At 43.5% G+C, this 15,598-nt stretch overlaps 2 protein-coding genes across 10 annotated transcripts in view; both read left to right on the top strand.

Moving 5' to 3' along the window:
- The window catches only part of prkag2a (protein kinase, AMP-activated, gamma 2 non-catalytic subunit a), a 72,348-nt gene extending 62,593 nt beyond the window's left edge, over positions 1 to 9,755 (top strand). For 7 of the 8 annotated variants that reach the window (XM_042067505.1, XM_042067506.1, XM_042067507.1 and 4 more), the window contains 8 exons: positions 497 to 542; positions 713 to 767; positions 1,366 to 1,492; positions 4,320 to 4,485; positions 4,575 to 4,612; positions 4,762 to 4,908; positions 5,374 to 5,467; positions 8,064 to 9,755. In XM_042067505.1, the coding sequence (XP_041923439.1) occupies positions 497 to 542; positions 713 to 767; positions 1,366 to 1,492; positions 4,320 to 4,485; positions 4,575 to 4,612; positions 4,762 to 4,908; positions 5,374 to 5,467; positions 8,064 to 8,098 (708 nt within the window). In that variant the 3' untranslated portion in view covers positions 8,099 to 9,755. Of the gene's footprint in view, positions 1 to 496; positions 543 to 712; positions 768 to 1,365; positions 1,493 to 4,319; positions 4,486 to 4,574; positions 4,613 to 4,761; positions 4,909 to 5,373; positions 5,566 to 8,063 lie in introns of all 8 variants that reach the window. The other variant, XR_006024505.1, reaches the window with a different exon arrangement.
- A 1,862-nt stretch (positions 9,756 to 11,617) lies between these two features.
- Positions 11,618 to 15,598, top strand: part of LOC121688128 — an 11,253-nt gene continuing 7,272 nt past the window's right edge. Inside the window, exons 1-3 of one of the 2 annotated variants that reach the window (XM_042067519.1) lie at positions 11,618 to 11,751; positions 13,910 to 14,003; positions 14,837 to 15,004. In XM_042067519.1, the coding sequence (XP_041923453.1) occupies positions 13,910 to 14,003; positions 14,837 to 15,004 (262 nt within the window). In that variant the 5' untranslated portion in view covers positions 11,618 to 11,751. Of the gene's footprint in view, positions 11,752 to 12,454; positions 12,499 to 13,909; positions 14,004 to 14,836; positions 15,005 to 15,598 lie in introns of those variants that run through there. The other variant, XM_042067520.1, reaches the window with a different exon arrangement.

The following is a 15,598-nucleotide window of genomic DNA, read 5'->3' as shown; positions in this document are numbered from 1 at the left end:
CTGTTCACAGTCCCACAAGGAAACCTGAATGTGTGAAGCTCTGGTCTTCGTGCGGTGTGTGTGTGTGTGTGTGTGTGTGAGCATGTATGCCTTTCCTTTGGTTATATTTGCCATTACTGAAAAATACAGAAATAACTATGGGGCCTCTACCACAGATGTGACTAGACTGACGATAGAATTGAACATATCTCAGTTTTGCACTCTCTAGCTCTCCGATTGATTGATTGATTGATTGCTTTGTAGAGATGATAATATTTTCAGCACTGGGATAATGAGTATCAGATGGAACACTTAACAATCTCATGGGGTTGTTTTTGTCTGATAACTCTGGAAAAGGGATCCGTCAGGATGCCCCCCACACTAACTGCTGCTACTAGATAAGCTTTCACAGCTAATTTTCTGTTGTTTTCTGTCAGCATACACTGAGTAGGCCACATGATGGTGCTTCAGCATGGCACAGCTTAACTTGTCTTTGTTGTTCTCTGTCATCTTCCAGGTACAAATCTACGAGCTAGAGGAACATAAGATAGAGACATGGAGAGGTAAGCTGCATCAGTGAAATCTGTGATGACTTGAACTTTTATTGTAATCCTGTGATCCTTTTTAGGATCTATATAAATGAATGACGTACCCAGAAAAGCTGACGTCTGACTTAGGACATAAGATTCTATGATGCATACATGCTGATGTTGTCTTATTTCCTTTTTCCCAGAGCTCTATCTACAAGAAACATTTAAGCCTTTAGTGAACATATCACCAGATGCAAGGTAAATCCACGGTTTTGAAATCCTTTTTCTTTAAGATTTCTCAAGTCCTCAGTACAGTATGTGAGTTATGCATTGCCAATATGGCCGCCTCGTTCGCTGCTAGCCTTGTATGCACGGCCGGCCCCTAGATTTCCCCTGGGACACTGTAAACCATTTTATCCCCTCGCCCTCTCATGTGCTTGCCCCACTCTCGCCGACTCTCAGGCCGAGCTGAGCAGCCTTCATTTTTAGAGCACTAAATAATTCAAGCAGCCTCCTTCACAGAAATATAAGGCCTAAAAAAACTCTTTAGGACCCGTCAGCTCTCCACCTTGGAGATTCATACGGTTTCAAGATGCACTCTATAGTATCAGTTCTACTGCTGTAGTGCTCTAGCGGCACTGCCAGTATACTGTTTATTCTGAGGTTGGTGTTTATATTGCAGACACATCATTTGGCTCTTGTGAGTGTCTGTTTGAAAGACTGGAGGATAGCCAGCTATAGTCTAGCTACAGGCAGTGCTTTAAGCAAATTGTTAGGCTGAATGATCATATTTTTCCCCTTCTTTTTCTTTCTTTGTGTGTGTGTGTGTGTGTGTGTGTGTGTTTGTGCGGCGCAGCATATTTGATGCTGTGTATTCGCTGATCAAAAACAAGATCCACCGGCTGCCCGTGATCGACCCTGTCAGTGGGAACGCACTTTACATCCTCACCCACAAGAGGATCCTGAAGTTCCTCCAGCTCTTTGTGAGTTTCCTGCCCTCTGCTTTCATATCCTCCAAGCTCATACTGATCTCACACTGCCAGCATTTTTACAGCTAATAGCACCATGTTTCAGCGTTCGGTAAAAAACAACGTTAATCAATGTCTTTGTCCAGTAGGGGGCCACATTTCCTAATTTTTGCAAATCATCGTTTCACTTCTAATTACATGGCGGGAGACCATAGAGGGTTGAGACAAAGTCCTTTTAGGCAAGTCCCCCCCACTCAGTGGTCATCTTTCAACGCACTTTGGGCAGTTATCAGGCAGCTATTTTGGACGCACTGCGCGCGTGGAAGGTTTCACGACACCATGCTGCGAGATCACTTTTAGTGGCGGAAGGAGTGGGATGTATGTAGACATCTCCCATATCGGTGTTACTTACTAACCCCATACATTTCTATGGAGGATTCTTTGAGTGCTGTGTCTCCTCATTAGAAAATCAAATAAATTCAATGTTCAATTCAAGGTTTCTTTATAAGCATGACTGCAAGTACAGTGTTGCCAAAGCAGAAAAAAAACGGAATAACAAAGTCTCTGGTTGAGATTCCTGTCTGTACATCTACATTTCCCCTATTGTTTCGTATTATAGCACTCATACCAGGGGAGGTGTTGGAAAATAATAATGTAGTCTATGCGGTAGTTTGTCCATCATCCGTGTACTGAGTCAAACATCCACTGGTTCTTTAGTTGAAAGCATGTGGGTGTATTAACATGTCAAGATGCTACCATCAGTACCATTCCATCTGCGTGACATTTCATATAGCCAAGCTTAGCAGGTGCTTCCCTCTGCTGGATTGATGAGGAACTGCATAATGGTGCTTAGAATAGTTTTCAGCCAGCCTTGCATGTTGCATGCCTCGCAAACATTATTTGTCATGTTAACATATTATGTTTTGATATACAGAGGAGTTTATGTATCATTGCTGAAATACAACTGCTACAACAGCCTTTCTTTCATTTTATTTTTGTTTTATCCTGTCGTAACAATTTTTCGGTACAGTTGAGCAGATAAGGAGGACATCTTTGTTGCGTCAGACCTCGGATGATGGCTCTCCTTGGGTGGTTCCTCTGCTTAAAGAGAATCATTAAACGGAGGACTACAGAGACCCATAAAACAGATGCTGGATGGAAAAGGAGGGGAGGGGGTGGGGGGGGGGGGGGGGCGCTGAGGTGGGAGGAGAGCGAGGGAATCAAGGTAGAGACAAAGGGGGCAGGTGATGACCAGAGCAGGAAGCACCATCTCAGACAGACAGAATCACAGACAGAGAGATGGGAGATGAGAGGCGTCCCTGCGTGACTCTGAGGGACGGATTAGAGTAATCCATCTGACTGCTGCAGTGGCTGCTGCTCTCCGTCCCATCTCTCTCTCTCTCTCTCTCTCTCTCTCTCTCTCTCTCTCTCTCTCTCTCTCTCTCTCTCTCTCTCTCTCTCTCTCTCTCTCTCTTTCTTCCTTTCTCTTTCGGCTGTCGCTCTCTATCGCTCTCTCTCTCTTTCGGCTGTCGCTCTCTATCGCTCTCTCTCTCTCTTTCGACTGTCGCTGTCTCTCTCTATCTCTCTCCCTCCCCCTCCTCACTCTCTCTCTCTCTCTCTTTCTTTCTCTCTCTCTCTCGGCTCTCATTACTTAGCAATCTAGAGCCTGGCACAGTCATTAGTCAGAGTCGCATGTGCACTAGGGATGACTGTCCTCCACAGTAGAGCTGTCCCAGGCCAGACACTTCACATGCTCTTATGCAACCTCTTTTTTGCACAGTGCAATCTCAGAGGTTCAAATGTAAGCATCTACTTGGATAATTTATTAGAACTGTCAAGACTCTTGACCAACTAATTGACTCTAAGATCATAGGAGCTTTTTGTACTCATCTCTTTCAGAAGACTGGAAATAGGACTGGCCTTCAGACAGGCCTGTGGATGATTTTAAATCTGTTACCAATGTTAACATCTCACATGTGCTTTGCCACCGTAGTGCAGTTCTGAGTTACGTCATGTGTTATATAGGCCAGATTTTATCCATCTGAGTGGCTACATTTATGTAAAAAAATGACTCATTAGATCAGCCACCCACACTAAAGAATTCTGCATCTCCGTTCTGGTAAGCTATGATTAAACAAGCTTCTTAAGAGTGCTCAGTTCCCGCTGTCTTTATTCCACAATCAATAGCTCATTAAAATGATCAATATTCTTCTCATCTTAATTAGAAGCAGCAGGGTAAATCGGAATGCAACGACTTTAGGCGAAATCACCCTGTATATTTTTATACAGACTCAGTTGTGTACTGGAAACCATGAATCCTGTGATGTGGCTTTGGGGCCATCTTGTGGTCACATGCCAAACTACTATCCCTTCAGAAAGAGTGTATGAGCTCGACTCGGAGACTCGGGGAAAGCCACCTTGCCTCGCTGTGAAACAGTACAGCCTTTTGGTCAGCTACCATCTCTTCGCAAAGAAGACGCGCTTTTAAGGGCCGGGTTTTGATGAAATTCTCCACTCTCACAACAACATTCAAAATCTCATGTAGGTCGGGACTAACTAAGCTGCCTTGACACGAGCGCTTCCCTGTGAATAACACAGTGCGTCCATTGCGCATCGGGTGCTACCTGGGCCCAGGCTACAGATAAAAAAATAAATAAAAAACTCCTGTTTTTCATGTCAGTTCGCGCCCCACCTGGCATGTCTCCGCGACCCAGTAGTGGGTCGCGACCCACAGTTTGAGAAATGCTGATGTAAAGTCAGTTCACTGAAACAAGCTGACATGCGAAATGAGTGAATGTAATCTGTGTATTAATCAAGTGGCACCCTCCTCTTCTCCCTTCAGGTGTGTGAGATGCCAAAGCCGGCCTTCATGAAGCAGACCCTGGGGCAGCTGGGCATCGGCACCTACAGAGACATCGCCTTCATCCACCCCGACACGCCCATCATCAAAGCCCTCAGCCTCTTCGTGGAGCGCCGCGTCTCCGCCCTGCCCGTCGTCGACGAGTCGGGTGAGCTGCCGTTTTGTCCTGGGCCACTGGGACCAGGGGGTGGTGTGTTTGATGTTTCTCACTTTCGTTATGTTTTTTTCCCTTGACAGGAAAAGTGGTTGATATTTATTCCAAGTTTGATGTCATAGTAAGTATTTTTTTGTTATCTTTGTTGGTCTTTGTCTTTTGTGCTGATTTTGTTTCTTGATGATGGTCAAATATATTTTATGGATGTTGAGTGACAAATTCAGCGTATTCAACCTATCTCTTTGTGTGTGTGCGTGTGTGTGTGTACAGAACCTTGCTGCTGAGAAGACGTATAACAACCTGGACATCAGTGTGACTCAGGCTCTGAGGCATCGCTCACAGTATTTTGAGGGGGTGATGAAGTGCAACCTGATGGAGACACTGGAGACCATTGTGGACCGGATAGTCAAAGCTGAGGTGAGGAACAAAGAACACGTGTATACACGTACACACGCACACAATCATTGATCAGATAGTCAAAGCAGAATGTATTCACACACACACACACACACACACACACACACACACACACACACACACACACACACACAGGCACACACACAGACACAGATGATCATTGATCAGTGCTGAAGTGATTGACACACACACACAAACACAGACCAATACCAGATAGTCAAAGCTGGGCTTAGGATGGCCTACATTCACTCTGTAATTCCCATTCTATTACAGTATCATTTCCTTTCCTCCTGCTAATGAGAGCATATTTTAAGCACAGTCTGGACTCTAATAGGCTCATTAATTTTTTTAATGGATTTTTAAATTAATCTTTCATTCATTTAGACTTTGCACCTGTGGCTGTATTTTATATTCGGTTTCTGCCTGCATCGGTTTCTCATCTGTGAGTCTATTTCCATCCTCCAGGTGCACAGGCTGGTGGTGGTGGACGAGAACGGCAGTATCGCGGGCATTGTGTCCCTGTCGGACATTCTGCAGGCCCTGGTTTTGACCCCTGCAGGTATAAACGCCCAGCTCTCTTAACCCCCCTCCCCATCCTCTTCTCCTCCCCACCCTGGACCGCCAGCACACCCCTCCCACCCTCCAAGGGCAGCTCAGGTAGGCCGCGGCCCGCCAGAGGCCTCCCTCTCCGGATCTCACAACTCGCCTGGCCTGCTGGTGTGTGGTGGGGTGTGTCTGGAGGTGTGGGCTGACTGACTGACTAAAAGCACTAACCCATGGCCTGGTCTCTCAGACAGATGGGGTTGAAGTGTTGCCATCAGGAATAATTGTGTGTGTGTTTGTGTGTGTTTGTGTGCGCGCGTGCAAAAGCATAGCCATGTTAAATGTGTGTATACATAAATATTTTCATTTTGGTTATTTCATTTACTCATCCTTCCATGTCTGTGCTGCTTCTCGTTTTGTCTAGTCTTGTGTGTCTCTGTTGTCCCTTCCCAGGTTAATTACATTTGTTTTCTCTCTGGTGTGATGTGTGTGTGTGTGTGTGTGTGTGCAATGTGCATGCTTGTGTGTGTGTGTGTGTGTGTGTGTGTGTGTGCGTGGTTAAGGTCTGGGTGTGTACAAGCAGTAAGGATGATTAATTGGTGTTAGCAGGCACTCCCCCCTGTTTGTGCTGACATTCTCCAGCCACTTCATATCCACTCCCTATCTCTCTCTCTCTCTCTCTCTCTCTCTCTCTCTCTCTCTCTCTCTCTCTCTCTCTCTCTCTCTCTCTCTCTCTCTCTCCCTCCCTCATCTCTTTCCCTCCCTCATCTCTTTCCTTCTCTCCTCCCTCTGTCTGCCTGATTTCTCTTCTCCTCTTCCTCCATTTTGCTCTCCAGCATTCTCTCCGACTCCTTGTCTTGTCTGTGTGTCCTTTTCCGATCCATCTACGGCCGTCCACTCCGATCAGCTTTTGGGCTTGTGTCTGGCCGGTGCGCAGTGCCAGCGGCTGGCTTTTTGCATCTTGTATTGGGCTCAGCCCCATCCTGTCCAGAACGTTGAAATATTGTCCAGCCACTCTAATTAGAGAGAGAGCTGGCCGTGCTCCAGCAACCTTGCCCTGCTCCTGTCTCCCCAAACTCACATCCCCGCAAAGCTCACACACAACGACTGAGCCGGACACGCCGCTTGCTCCCCATGTCAAGAAGGCTGCATAATGGCCATCTGCTGGACCAGAGAGCGCTGCGTCACTGCGAGGCAGAGCGAGCGAGATTGTGATGAGAATCAGAGAGAGAGAGGCTTGTGCTCAGAGTGAGAGTGTGTGCGTGTGTGTGTGTGTGTGTGTGTGTGTGTGTGTGTGACTGGGTTGGGCACTTCATGTGTGTTTGTCAGACCACATGGATACAAGTTGAGAATGGAGAGTGTATGAGTGCACTTTGATGCTTGAGGACGGTGTTGACTGAGTGAGAAAGAGTTACTCGGCTATCAATACACTCTGCCATGGGTTGGGGTTGTTCTCTCAGGGGGAATGTGTAAGGAGGGCAGTGCAGAGAAGTGATAGTTTATTACTATTTGCATAATGTCTTATTTGGTGGTATGGCTTGGTTGTGGGAGCTCTCTGCCTTTCCATATTCCAGCCATATCTGACAAGTGTGGATGGTGTGTCAGTATTGTGTTGCGGAACCATCTGAAAATAGATGACGTCCAAGCCCATGTTCCCTTCCCTGATTCGTTGTGTTCGTTTCACATGATGATGGCCATGCTACATTTATTAATTTGACAGCCATACAGTGAATGGCAATGGGTTATAGCCCATGCAACTTAAAGACACTGTAGTTATTATATACTGTAGCCTACTGTGTGTATGAGACGAATAAATCCCTCTTGATCATTAGAAGCACAGTGTAGGCTGTTCTATAATGCCCATCACATGAGGTAGGCTATTTTATTTGTTTGCCGTTCGTCGACAAAGCTACCTGGCGTTATATTGGGAAGTCCTTTAAGTAGGTAAGCTGGAGTAGGCCTATTCCACTACAATAGATTAATAGGCTCATGTAAAGAAGAAATCAACACATCAAATAAAAACATATCTATATCTAGATGATTTTGTTGTTGCATTTTCTTTATACAATGACTAATTAAAAAAAAAAAACTTGTGAAATGGATGTGTGGCAGAGGGAGCAGCTCCCCCATTGGGCTACAGAACAGACAAGGCATCAATGACGACAACTAGACCTTGATAAGTCACATGTATGAAGAGCGATGGGGTGGAGGTCTGTTGCAAAAAGGCTTGCAGAGCAAGCATCAAGAGTAGGCAGGCTACGGCAGCTTAATTAAGGCACCCTGAATGATCTCCACCAATATAAGAGCAAGTGATCAGCTGGGCAGTTAGCCAAGTTACTGGGCATGACTCCATGGCCTGTCTGAACTAAGGCTTTGCTCCATTTAGTTTGGTATGTCTCCTTTATTGTTGTTTTTGGGATCGGTCTGTGGGACATATTACAAGGGAATTTAATGTTATGCATGTCTGTGTCTGTGTATTTGTGCTAATTACTGAACGTCTTCAATCTGTGTGTGTGTGTGTGTGTGTGTGTTTGTGTTTGTGTTTGTGTGTGTGTGTGTGTGTGTGTGTGTGTGTGTGTGTGTGTGTGTGTGTGTGTACGTGTACGTTGCAGGGCTGGAGAAGCGCAAAGAGATTGTGGCGGAGTGAGGATTTGGACGCTGCCACCTGTTGAGTTGCACCAGCTGCCGGTGCTGGAGTGGGCACAGCCCTCCCCTACCACCAGGGTGGCACCGTGGGGCGCGGGCAAGGGAGGGGGGGCAGTGTGGGGAGTGTCGAGGGCATAGAGCTGAGTGCCAGATGGGGCAGCAGCTGGTCAGACTGGTGGAGTGGGCAGGGGGGTCATCAGGTGGACCACCAAAGATTGCTTTTCAGTGACCAGGGGGGCTATGGGATCTGTTTTACCTCTCTGTTTGCTATGTCCCTTGTTCTTTTTTTCTCCCTCTCTCTCTCCCTTGTTTATCTATCCCTCTCTTCCCCATGCTTTCTGTCTTACAGAGATTATATGCCACCATAACTCTGTGTCTCGCGTGTGTGAGACACAGAACATTCTGCTGTTTCTGTCTGTTATGGGCACTTACAGAAAAGGCCAAGAATGAGTTTGAAATATACCTTTATCTGTCATGGATAGTTTCTTTCTTTACAGTGGACGTGGGTAGTGGCCGTAGAGCTCCACACTAGTCCGCTGCTCGCTGCTTCCTTCTACATCGGCTCCATGGCAGCAGAATCTTCAGACTGACGCTTTATTTTGCACAAGTTGAGGAAACACTGCGTTTGTTTCTTTTCCTATCTGACACCCTTTAACCTATAATGATGTTATACCCTCAGTCCACCTCGGGGGTTGCCACCCAGCCACCCCTTCCCCCTCCCCCCTCCCTCCCTACCCTGCAGTGGCATGAAATCAGAGTGTGGAGCCTAATCGAAGTCTGGACGTGTCATTTGTGCCTTTTGCTGCCCGTAGTCATCATGGTGTCGTGAGCGAGGGTGCACAAATGAGAATGTTTGTATAAAATGGACTCGGAATGACATGAATGTGAACATATTTACACACACACACACACACACACACACACACACACACACACACACATACACACACACATATAAACAAGAACCAAAACAATATCCAGTAATGGATGGGTTATTATATTTTGTTGCTTTATTTGATTATTTCTCTTCAGTTTTCTATAAGGATATCAGTTTTGGTATGCGTTCTTGTTTTGAATTACTGATGCTGTAAAGAGTAGAGCTTTATTTATTTATATTTAACAGAAATTCTTTCTTTTTTTGAACAAGTAATATTTTAGATACAGTAGGAAAATAATATTATGCCTGTTGCCCCTATGCATTACTGTAGTGGAACAACAATCTGTTGTTCAGTGCAGTTGAAAATTACTGCTGCTGCCTACAGAGCCGAATTTTTATTGTTTTGTTTTTGTTTGATTTTGTTTCCTCCTGCTGCCAGAGGCATGCAAATCGTCTGTACTGCTCCTTACCTTATCAATCGTACTGTACATATAAGAGCTCCTACTGAGTTTAAAAAAAAAGAAAGAAAATCTATAAGTGCCAGACAAAAGGTCTATTTTTCTGTGTTTAACTTGTAAAATCATGTTGTTTGTAATATTTTTGATTTTCATTTGTTTGTCTTTGTCATTTTTACGGTGGGTGTGTGATGTGTATGCACCCTGAAGAGAGGATTTCCAGAGTGGAACACAACTGGCATGGCAACCGTTTGTAAACAACGGTTATGTTCTGTACATTTTTTTTTTTTTGAAGAAAAAAAGACAAATAAATTATACTGAATGCCTCTCTTTCTTAAGTCCTTTGTGCATATTACTCTTTGCCAATTATTAATTCATTTTTTCAACATGATTAAATGTTGAACAAAAACAGGGCTAATTATCCTTTTACAATTTCAACCATTTGTACAGACATTAACTACAAACGACACAGAGAATAAACCGCTACAGAGAGTGTACAGTAAGAGATTTTGAGGAGCAATTCGCTGACTAACAAAAAGTCTATAAAATTAGGTTTGTAGATCATACCTTTAAACCACACCACACCTCTCCACACCTTTATCATTGACCAGTCAGGCATAACAGGCTTTTTAGTTACTGTGAATTTTAAGTTTGCAAATATCTGTTCTGAAAGGTAGCCTAAGTGTAAGTAAATGGTGTTAAGTGAAGTAGGTAAAGTGGGGTAAAACATCCCATTGTCCCCCTATTTCTCACTAGATGAAGTAAAATTGTGTTGTTTCTATATGCTGACAATGGTGATGTACCCACTATAAAATGTCTGCGTGCAATGTAGTTCAAGAAAGTAAAAGAAAAATGGATTTCAAGGCGAGTGTTCTAATTCAGCAGTCACTAAAACAACTGGATGGTTAAATCAGAATATTTGAACTTAAAAATTACCTCAGGTTAGTCAGCTAGCTATCTTACATAACAAGTTGGCAATTGACAATATATTGATCAAATATAGTAGCTTTTATGGCTCCACAAATTATTTTGTTTACTTTATTAACTTTTGTTTTCGCTATTCATGCATGAGGGACATTGTTTTGACGGGGGGGGGGGGGCATTATCCCACCTTGGTGTTTTACCCAAAATGCCCCCTTTGAACAAAATTACATTTTGTTAAAATATTAATTAACTGTAAACTCATTCATTAATTTCATATTTGGTTTATAATTTATGACATTGTCACTAAAAGTTATGATGGCAATTACACACACATTTAGCTTTTGTTTCACAATAATGTCACATATTCCGTTTCCCCCGATTCTACACCAGATGTTAAGATCTGACGTTAAGGGTTAACCTGACTCTCGCCAGATGAATCAGAAACCTCAGCAATGAATGAATGCAATATGGATTTTCAGTAGAATTACATCGAACGATCTTGTGTGAGAACAATTATACTTCACATCATATATGTCATTGTATAAACTATTTTGCCTATCAAATAATCATTGAGTGTAATGCGCTCAAAGAATGACTGCCATCTAGTGTTGATGGCAAGTAAAGCTCCATACAGCTGAGACGTTTCCACGGTCAAATGAAGGACAAGACTGGGGTAGACTCGATTGGTGTATGACTATGACCCAGGGAGTTGAAACCTGATTTATGTTAGAACTGAGAGCAATCATTAAGATAGCCTATATAATTTGATTCATGTTGAAATTAAATAGTCATAAAGCTATCTCAGGATACAATGCCTCAGTATTTTACAATTACAATGTAAAGTTACACATAGGTTAGATCTATGTTCTTGCACTCAAATCTGTGTTAATACGGAAATAAACATAGTGGGCATTTGAAAACTACCTAAAGCCGAAATATATGTATGTGTGTATAGATAAACACTCGCAGTGTAAACAAAACCCTGCGAATTGGACCATGATAGGAAGTGTCACTTCCTTTTGTAGAAATGCTGAAAGGGCGTCATCTCCATGTCCACAGATTACGCTGTGATAAATTAATCTAGGTAGACTAGTTTAACGGTGTAATTCCACACAAATATTAATATTACCATTAAGATCCTAACCCTTATTACGTATGTGAAAACTCGCACGTACATCTTCGTCCCGCACAACGGATTTGGCACCTGCTAGGCGCATGCAAGAGCGCGAACGCGACGGGTTCCTACTATCCTCTGATTGGTCCATGTAGCTGATATCGAAGGCACCTGACTTAACATATTCACGCGCATACATAAATGGTCCATGCCTTACCCATCCGTAGGCACGTAGGCAACTTGTTGAGAACGACAGCCGACAGTTTTACATTTATCCCACCAAGGTAGGCTAAACACCCTCAAATTAATCCTTGCATGGCTGCGTTCGAAGACATTTTCTTAACCCTGTCACCCAAGAATAGCATACAGTACTTCAGAGAACAATACAGGCTTGGGACATCATGTTGTCCTGAAATAACCTCGCCAAGATGCTGCGTGTATCTTAACACAGATTAAAGTACATTTTCCGTTAAAGAGCATATTTTGTTAAACACTAAGATGCTAGTAATTGTTTTGTAGACTAATAGGTGTAGATGACTAAGGGGGGAAATGTTTTATTAAGTTTCTGATGATTCAGAATTGTTTTACTTGTATTTGTAGAGCACTTCATTTATTTTCAAGCTGACTAAGAACGTTTCAAATGGTTTAATTGTAGTATTTTGGATTAAGGATAAGGTCGTGTCTGTCGGTTTCGTTTTAATTAGCTTGTGTCATGTTGTTGAGCTCTACATCAGATCAGCAACAAGTCTACGTGCTACTTACGCCCCCCCCTCGGAGCAATTATTTTAGCAAGCATAGAAACTGCATGGATGATACGTGACTGACCGCACAGAGGCGAAACTCCATTGCGTGTTTGAACTTTTAACCGGGCCGGACACCTGCGAAAAGTGCCAAGAGTCAATTTAACATTCTTCATTCGTATTGTGATGAGAGGCGTTTTGGCTGGCTGATCCACAGCTTTATTTGGGATGTCAGCTGCTGTCCTTAGCATCCCATGGGCGGTTGCCATTGGAGATGCTGCGCAGTCACAGGCAAGCTTACAACATACATTTTGGAAGGGGAAAAAAGTATTTTGGGGAGCGACTTCTTAGGTTGGGGCTTTATTATGTAATTAGTATCAGACTTGAATAGACTTCTCATGTGTCTTTGACTTTAAAACAGGCCATGGGTGGTGATCAAGGACTTTGTGAAGGACATACAATGGGAAAAGCAAATGTCACACTTTATTTAGAGCCCCAAGTTACTGACCTACCCCTAGAATTTGAATCCTCACATATTTTTTCATAGCAGTGAACTATATAGAAGAAATAGCATTGTTCTGAGTTGAGAAGTAATTTGTGCATACAATGGGGAAAAAGGCAACATCAGGTTGATTACAGTGACCCCTCTTAAAAAAACAGTATTTGTCAAGTCTGTCGCTGTTATATGCTATCTCTCTTAAACAGTCAGCAACGCTTAATGTATCCATGCTTTTAGAAGCTTGGAAATGGGTTGTTTTGTTTAGCAATAAAAGAGCAGTCTTGAAACATTGTTTTTCACTTTCTTCATAAGTGAGAAAAACTGCTGATACTGGTTTCCACCCTTGCATCCGTTATGTATGGATCATTTAGATAGATAGATAGATAGATAGATAGATAGATACTTTTTTGATCCCCAAGGGGAAATTCAAGGTCTCAGTAGCATACAGACATCACACACAACATGCACTTACAGCATAAAAAGTAATATAAGTATATAAATATAAAAAACACCACTGAACAATAAAGACAGTAGAAGATAAGAAGATAAAAAATACCAAAATACTAAATATACAAAATAAAACTAAATCAAATATCCACATAGTGTGCTTAAGGATGATTAAGCAGAGGCGCTTGCAGTGACGGCAGGGACTGAGCCTGTGATTCTGTATGCATGGTAAGGTGCTCTATGAGAGTGAGTGTCATGGTGATGGTGCAAATAAGTAACTCCAACAGTGCAAGAGTAAAGTCTAGAGACCAGCATATTTGGACTATATGGGCCCTGAGGGATAATCTACTTACCAACTGTAGGGGCAGCCGTGTCCTAACTGGTTAGGGCTTCGGGCTTGTAACCGAAGGGTTCGATCTCCGACCCAGTAGGAAAAATGTGGGCGGGGGAAGTGGTTGAGCACTGCACTCCCATGCCCACATATAGAGCAAGGCACCTAACCCCTCACTGCTCTCCCATGCCCACATATAGAGCAAGGCACCTAACCCCTCACTGCTCTCCCATGCCCACATATAGAGCAAGGCACCTAACCCCTCACTGGGTAACCCTGAGCGCCGCTGTAGCAGGCAGCTCACTGCTCCGGGTTAGTGACCTCACTGTGTGCTGTGTGTGTTTCACTAATTGGGATAAATGCAGAGACCAAATTTCCCTCACGGGATCAAAAGAGTATATACTTACTTACTTATACTGTTGCAGATGCTGACGTCTCGTGCCCTGATCCGAGGGTTGCAGTCCAGCCTCTGGAGAAGTGTGTGCAGCACCAGTGCCCTGCAGGGGTCCCACTCCAAAGGTAAGGGTGGCTACTGGGACGTCTGTATACAGGCTTGATGGTCCACTAAGCACTAAGCATTATTTTGTCCATATATTATATTTTACGCAGTTCATATATTGCCCCTGGCACTCCCATTCAAAAGGCTTTTTTTGAATTTGACCCAAAAACGACAATATGGTCCATCTTAAAAGTGGCGCTTCCGTCCTAATTATGCTTTTAAGCGAAAGTTTGACTCGGGTACATTCACAAGACCCTAGGTTGCATTTTGACGAGAGTTACGCTTTAAGCAACACAACTAGTGGCTTTCCCTAGTCTTCTCCAAGTCAAACAATATGAACTCCATAAAATATACTGTATGGACGAAAAAATGCTTAGTGGCTTAGTGGACCATCAAGGCACACATGACTTGGCACTGGAGAAAGTGGCCTCTGAATACAAATGTTGTCCTTTTAGTGTGTGTTTTCTCTCTCTCTCTCCCTCTTTCTCTATCTGTGTGTTTGTGTGTTTGTGAAGGATGAGACTGGCTGGCCTGTTTCCCTGCTAATTGATTGCAAACTGTAAGGCTTTCCACATCCTAAAACAGACTGGATATTTTACGATGTAGGACATTGCTGTACTGTGCAGTGCAATAATAGCCCTCTAGGTCACAAACAGTATGGTCCATCAGTATGGTCCACAGACTCCATCAGTGTGCGTCCATTCGGCTGAGGCTAGCACAGGTGGGCTGAAAATACTTCAGTGTTTTTTTTTGGGTCAGCCTAGAGCTATCCTCCCAATTTAGCTAAAGCCCCATGCACTCCCCATTTAATAACCGTTCCCAGTGCTGACTGACCATGTTTCTTGTTTCCTAGTTGTGGATGTGATAGACTGCAGCGTGCCACAGTATAACAATCGCCTGGACACCCCACTACCTGACAGGCCATTTGTGAAACATGACCAACTGTCTGCTGAGCAGAAGAAACTCAAGGAAAAGGAGAAGGCCTCATGGAAAAGCCTCAGCAAGGAAGAGCAGCTTGCATGTAAATACACTCAAAATATGGAATGAATATATCCTCTGTTAAAGCTGCAGTTGGCAAGTCTGACAGATTGAGGGGACTTCCAGCCAAAATGTTGAATGTTTACAACTCTCATGCCCCTCCCCCACTACCACCGAACACCCTCTCATCGAGTCCGTGCTCGTTAGATCTCACACAGCCCTGCTCTGATTGGACCAGCTGTGGATTTTTGCAAAACAAATAACAGGCTCTATAGGTGGAGGTAGAAGTGCGGGTTTTTTTTCTAAAACCGGCTGATATATGTTGTTCTGTCGGAGCATAGTGTCGGTTTCAGTGACTAAGATCAAACAAATCTTGCCAACTGCAGCTTTAAGTGGGTTTTGCTAACAAGGCTACACAAAAAGGCAAAACATTTTTAAAAGATTTTTAATCAGGCAAACAATATGCATAGAATTCATAGTATTTCCATCATACCTAGATAACGAAATTATGAAACAATTTAGGTTTTGATTTTAAAACAATTAATGCTCACTAACTAAAAAGGAGAACATCAGTATTTTCAGTAAAGATGTATGCCATGAACAACAATACAGTCCCAATACAGGTCTTGTCACCCCT

Source organism: Alosa sapidissima, chromosome 17, assembly GCF_018492685.1.
Source record: "Alosa sapidissima isolate fAloSap1 chromosome 17, fAloSap1.pri, whole genome shotgun sequence".
Classification (NCBI taxonomy): domain Eukaryota; kingdom Metazoa; phylum Chordata; class Actinopteri; order Clupeiformes; family Clupeidae; genus Alosa; species Alosa sapidissima.
Note: the sequence above shows the minus strand (reverse complement) of the source record. Positions and strands in the feature narration are given on the sequence as shown.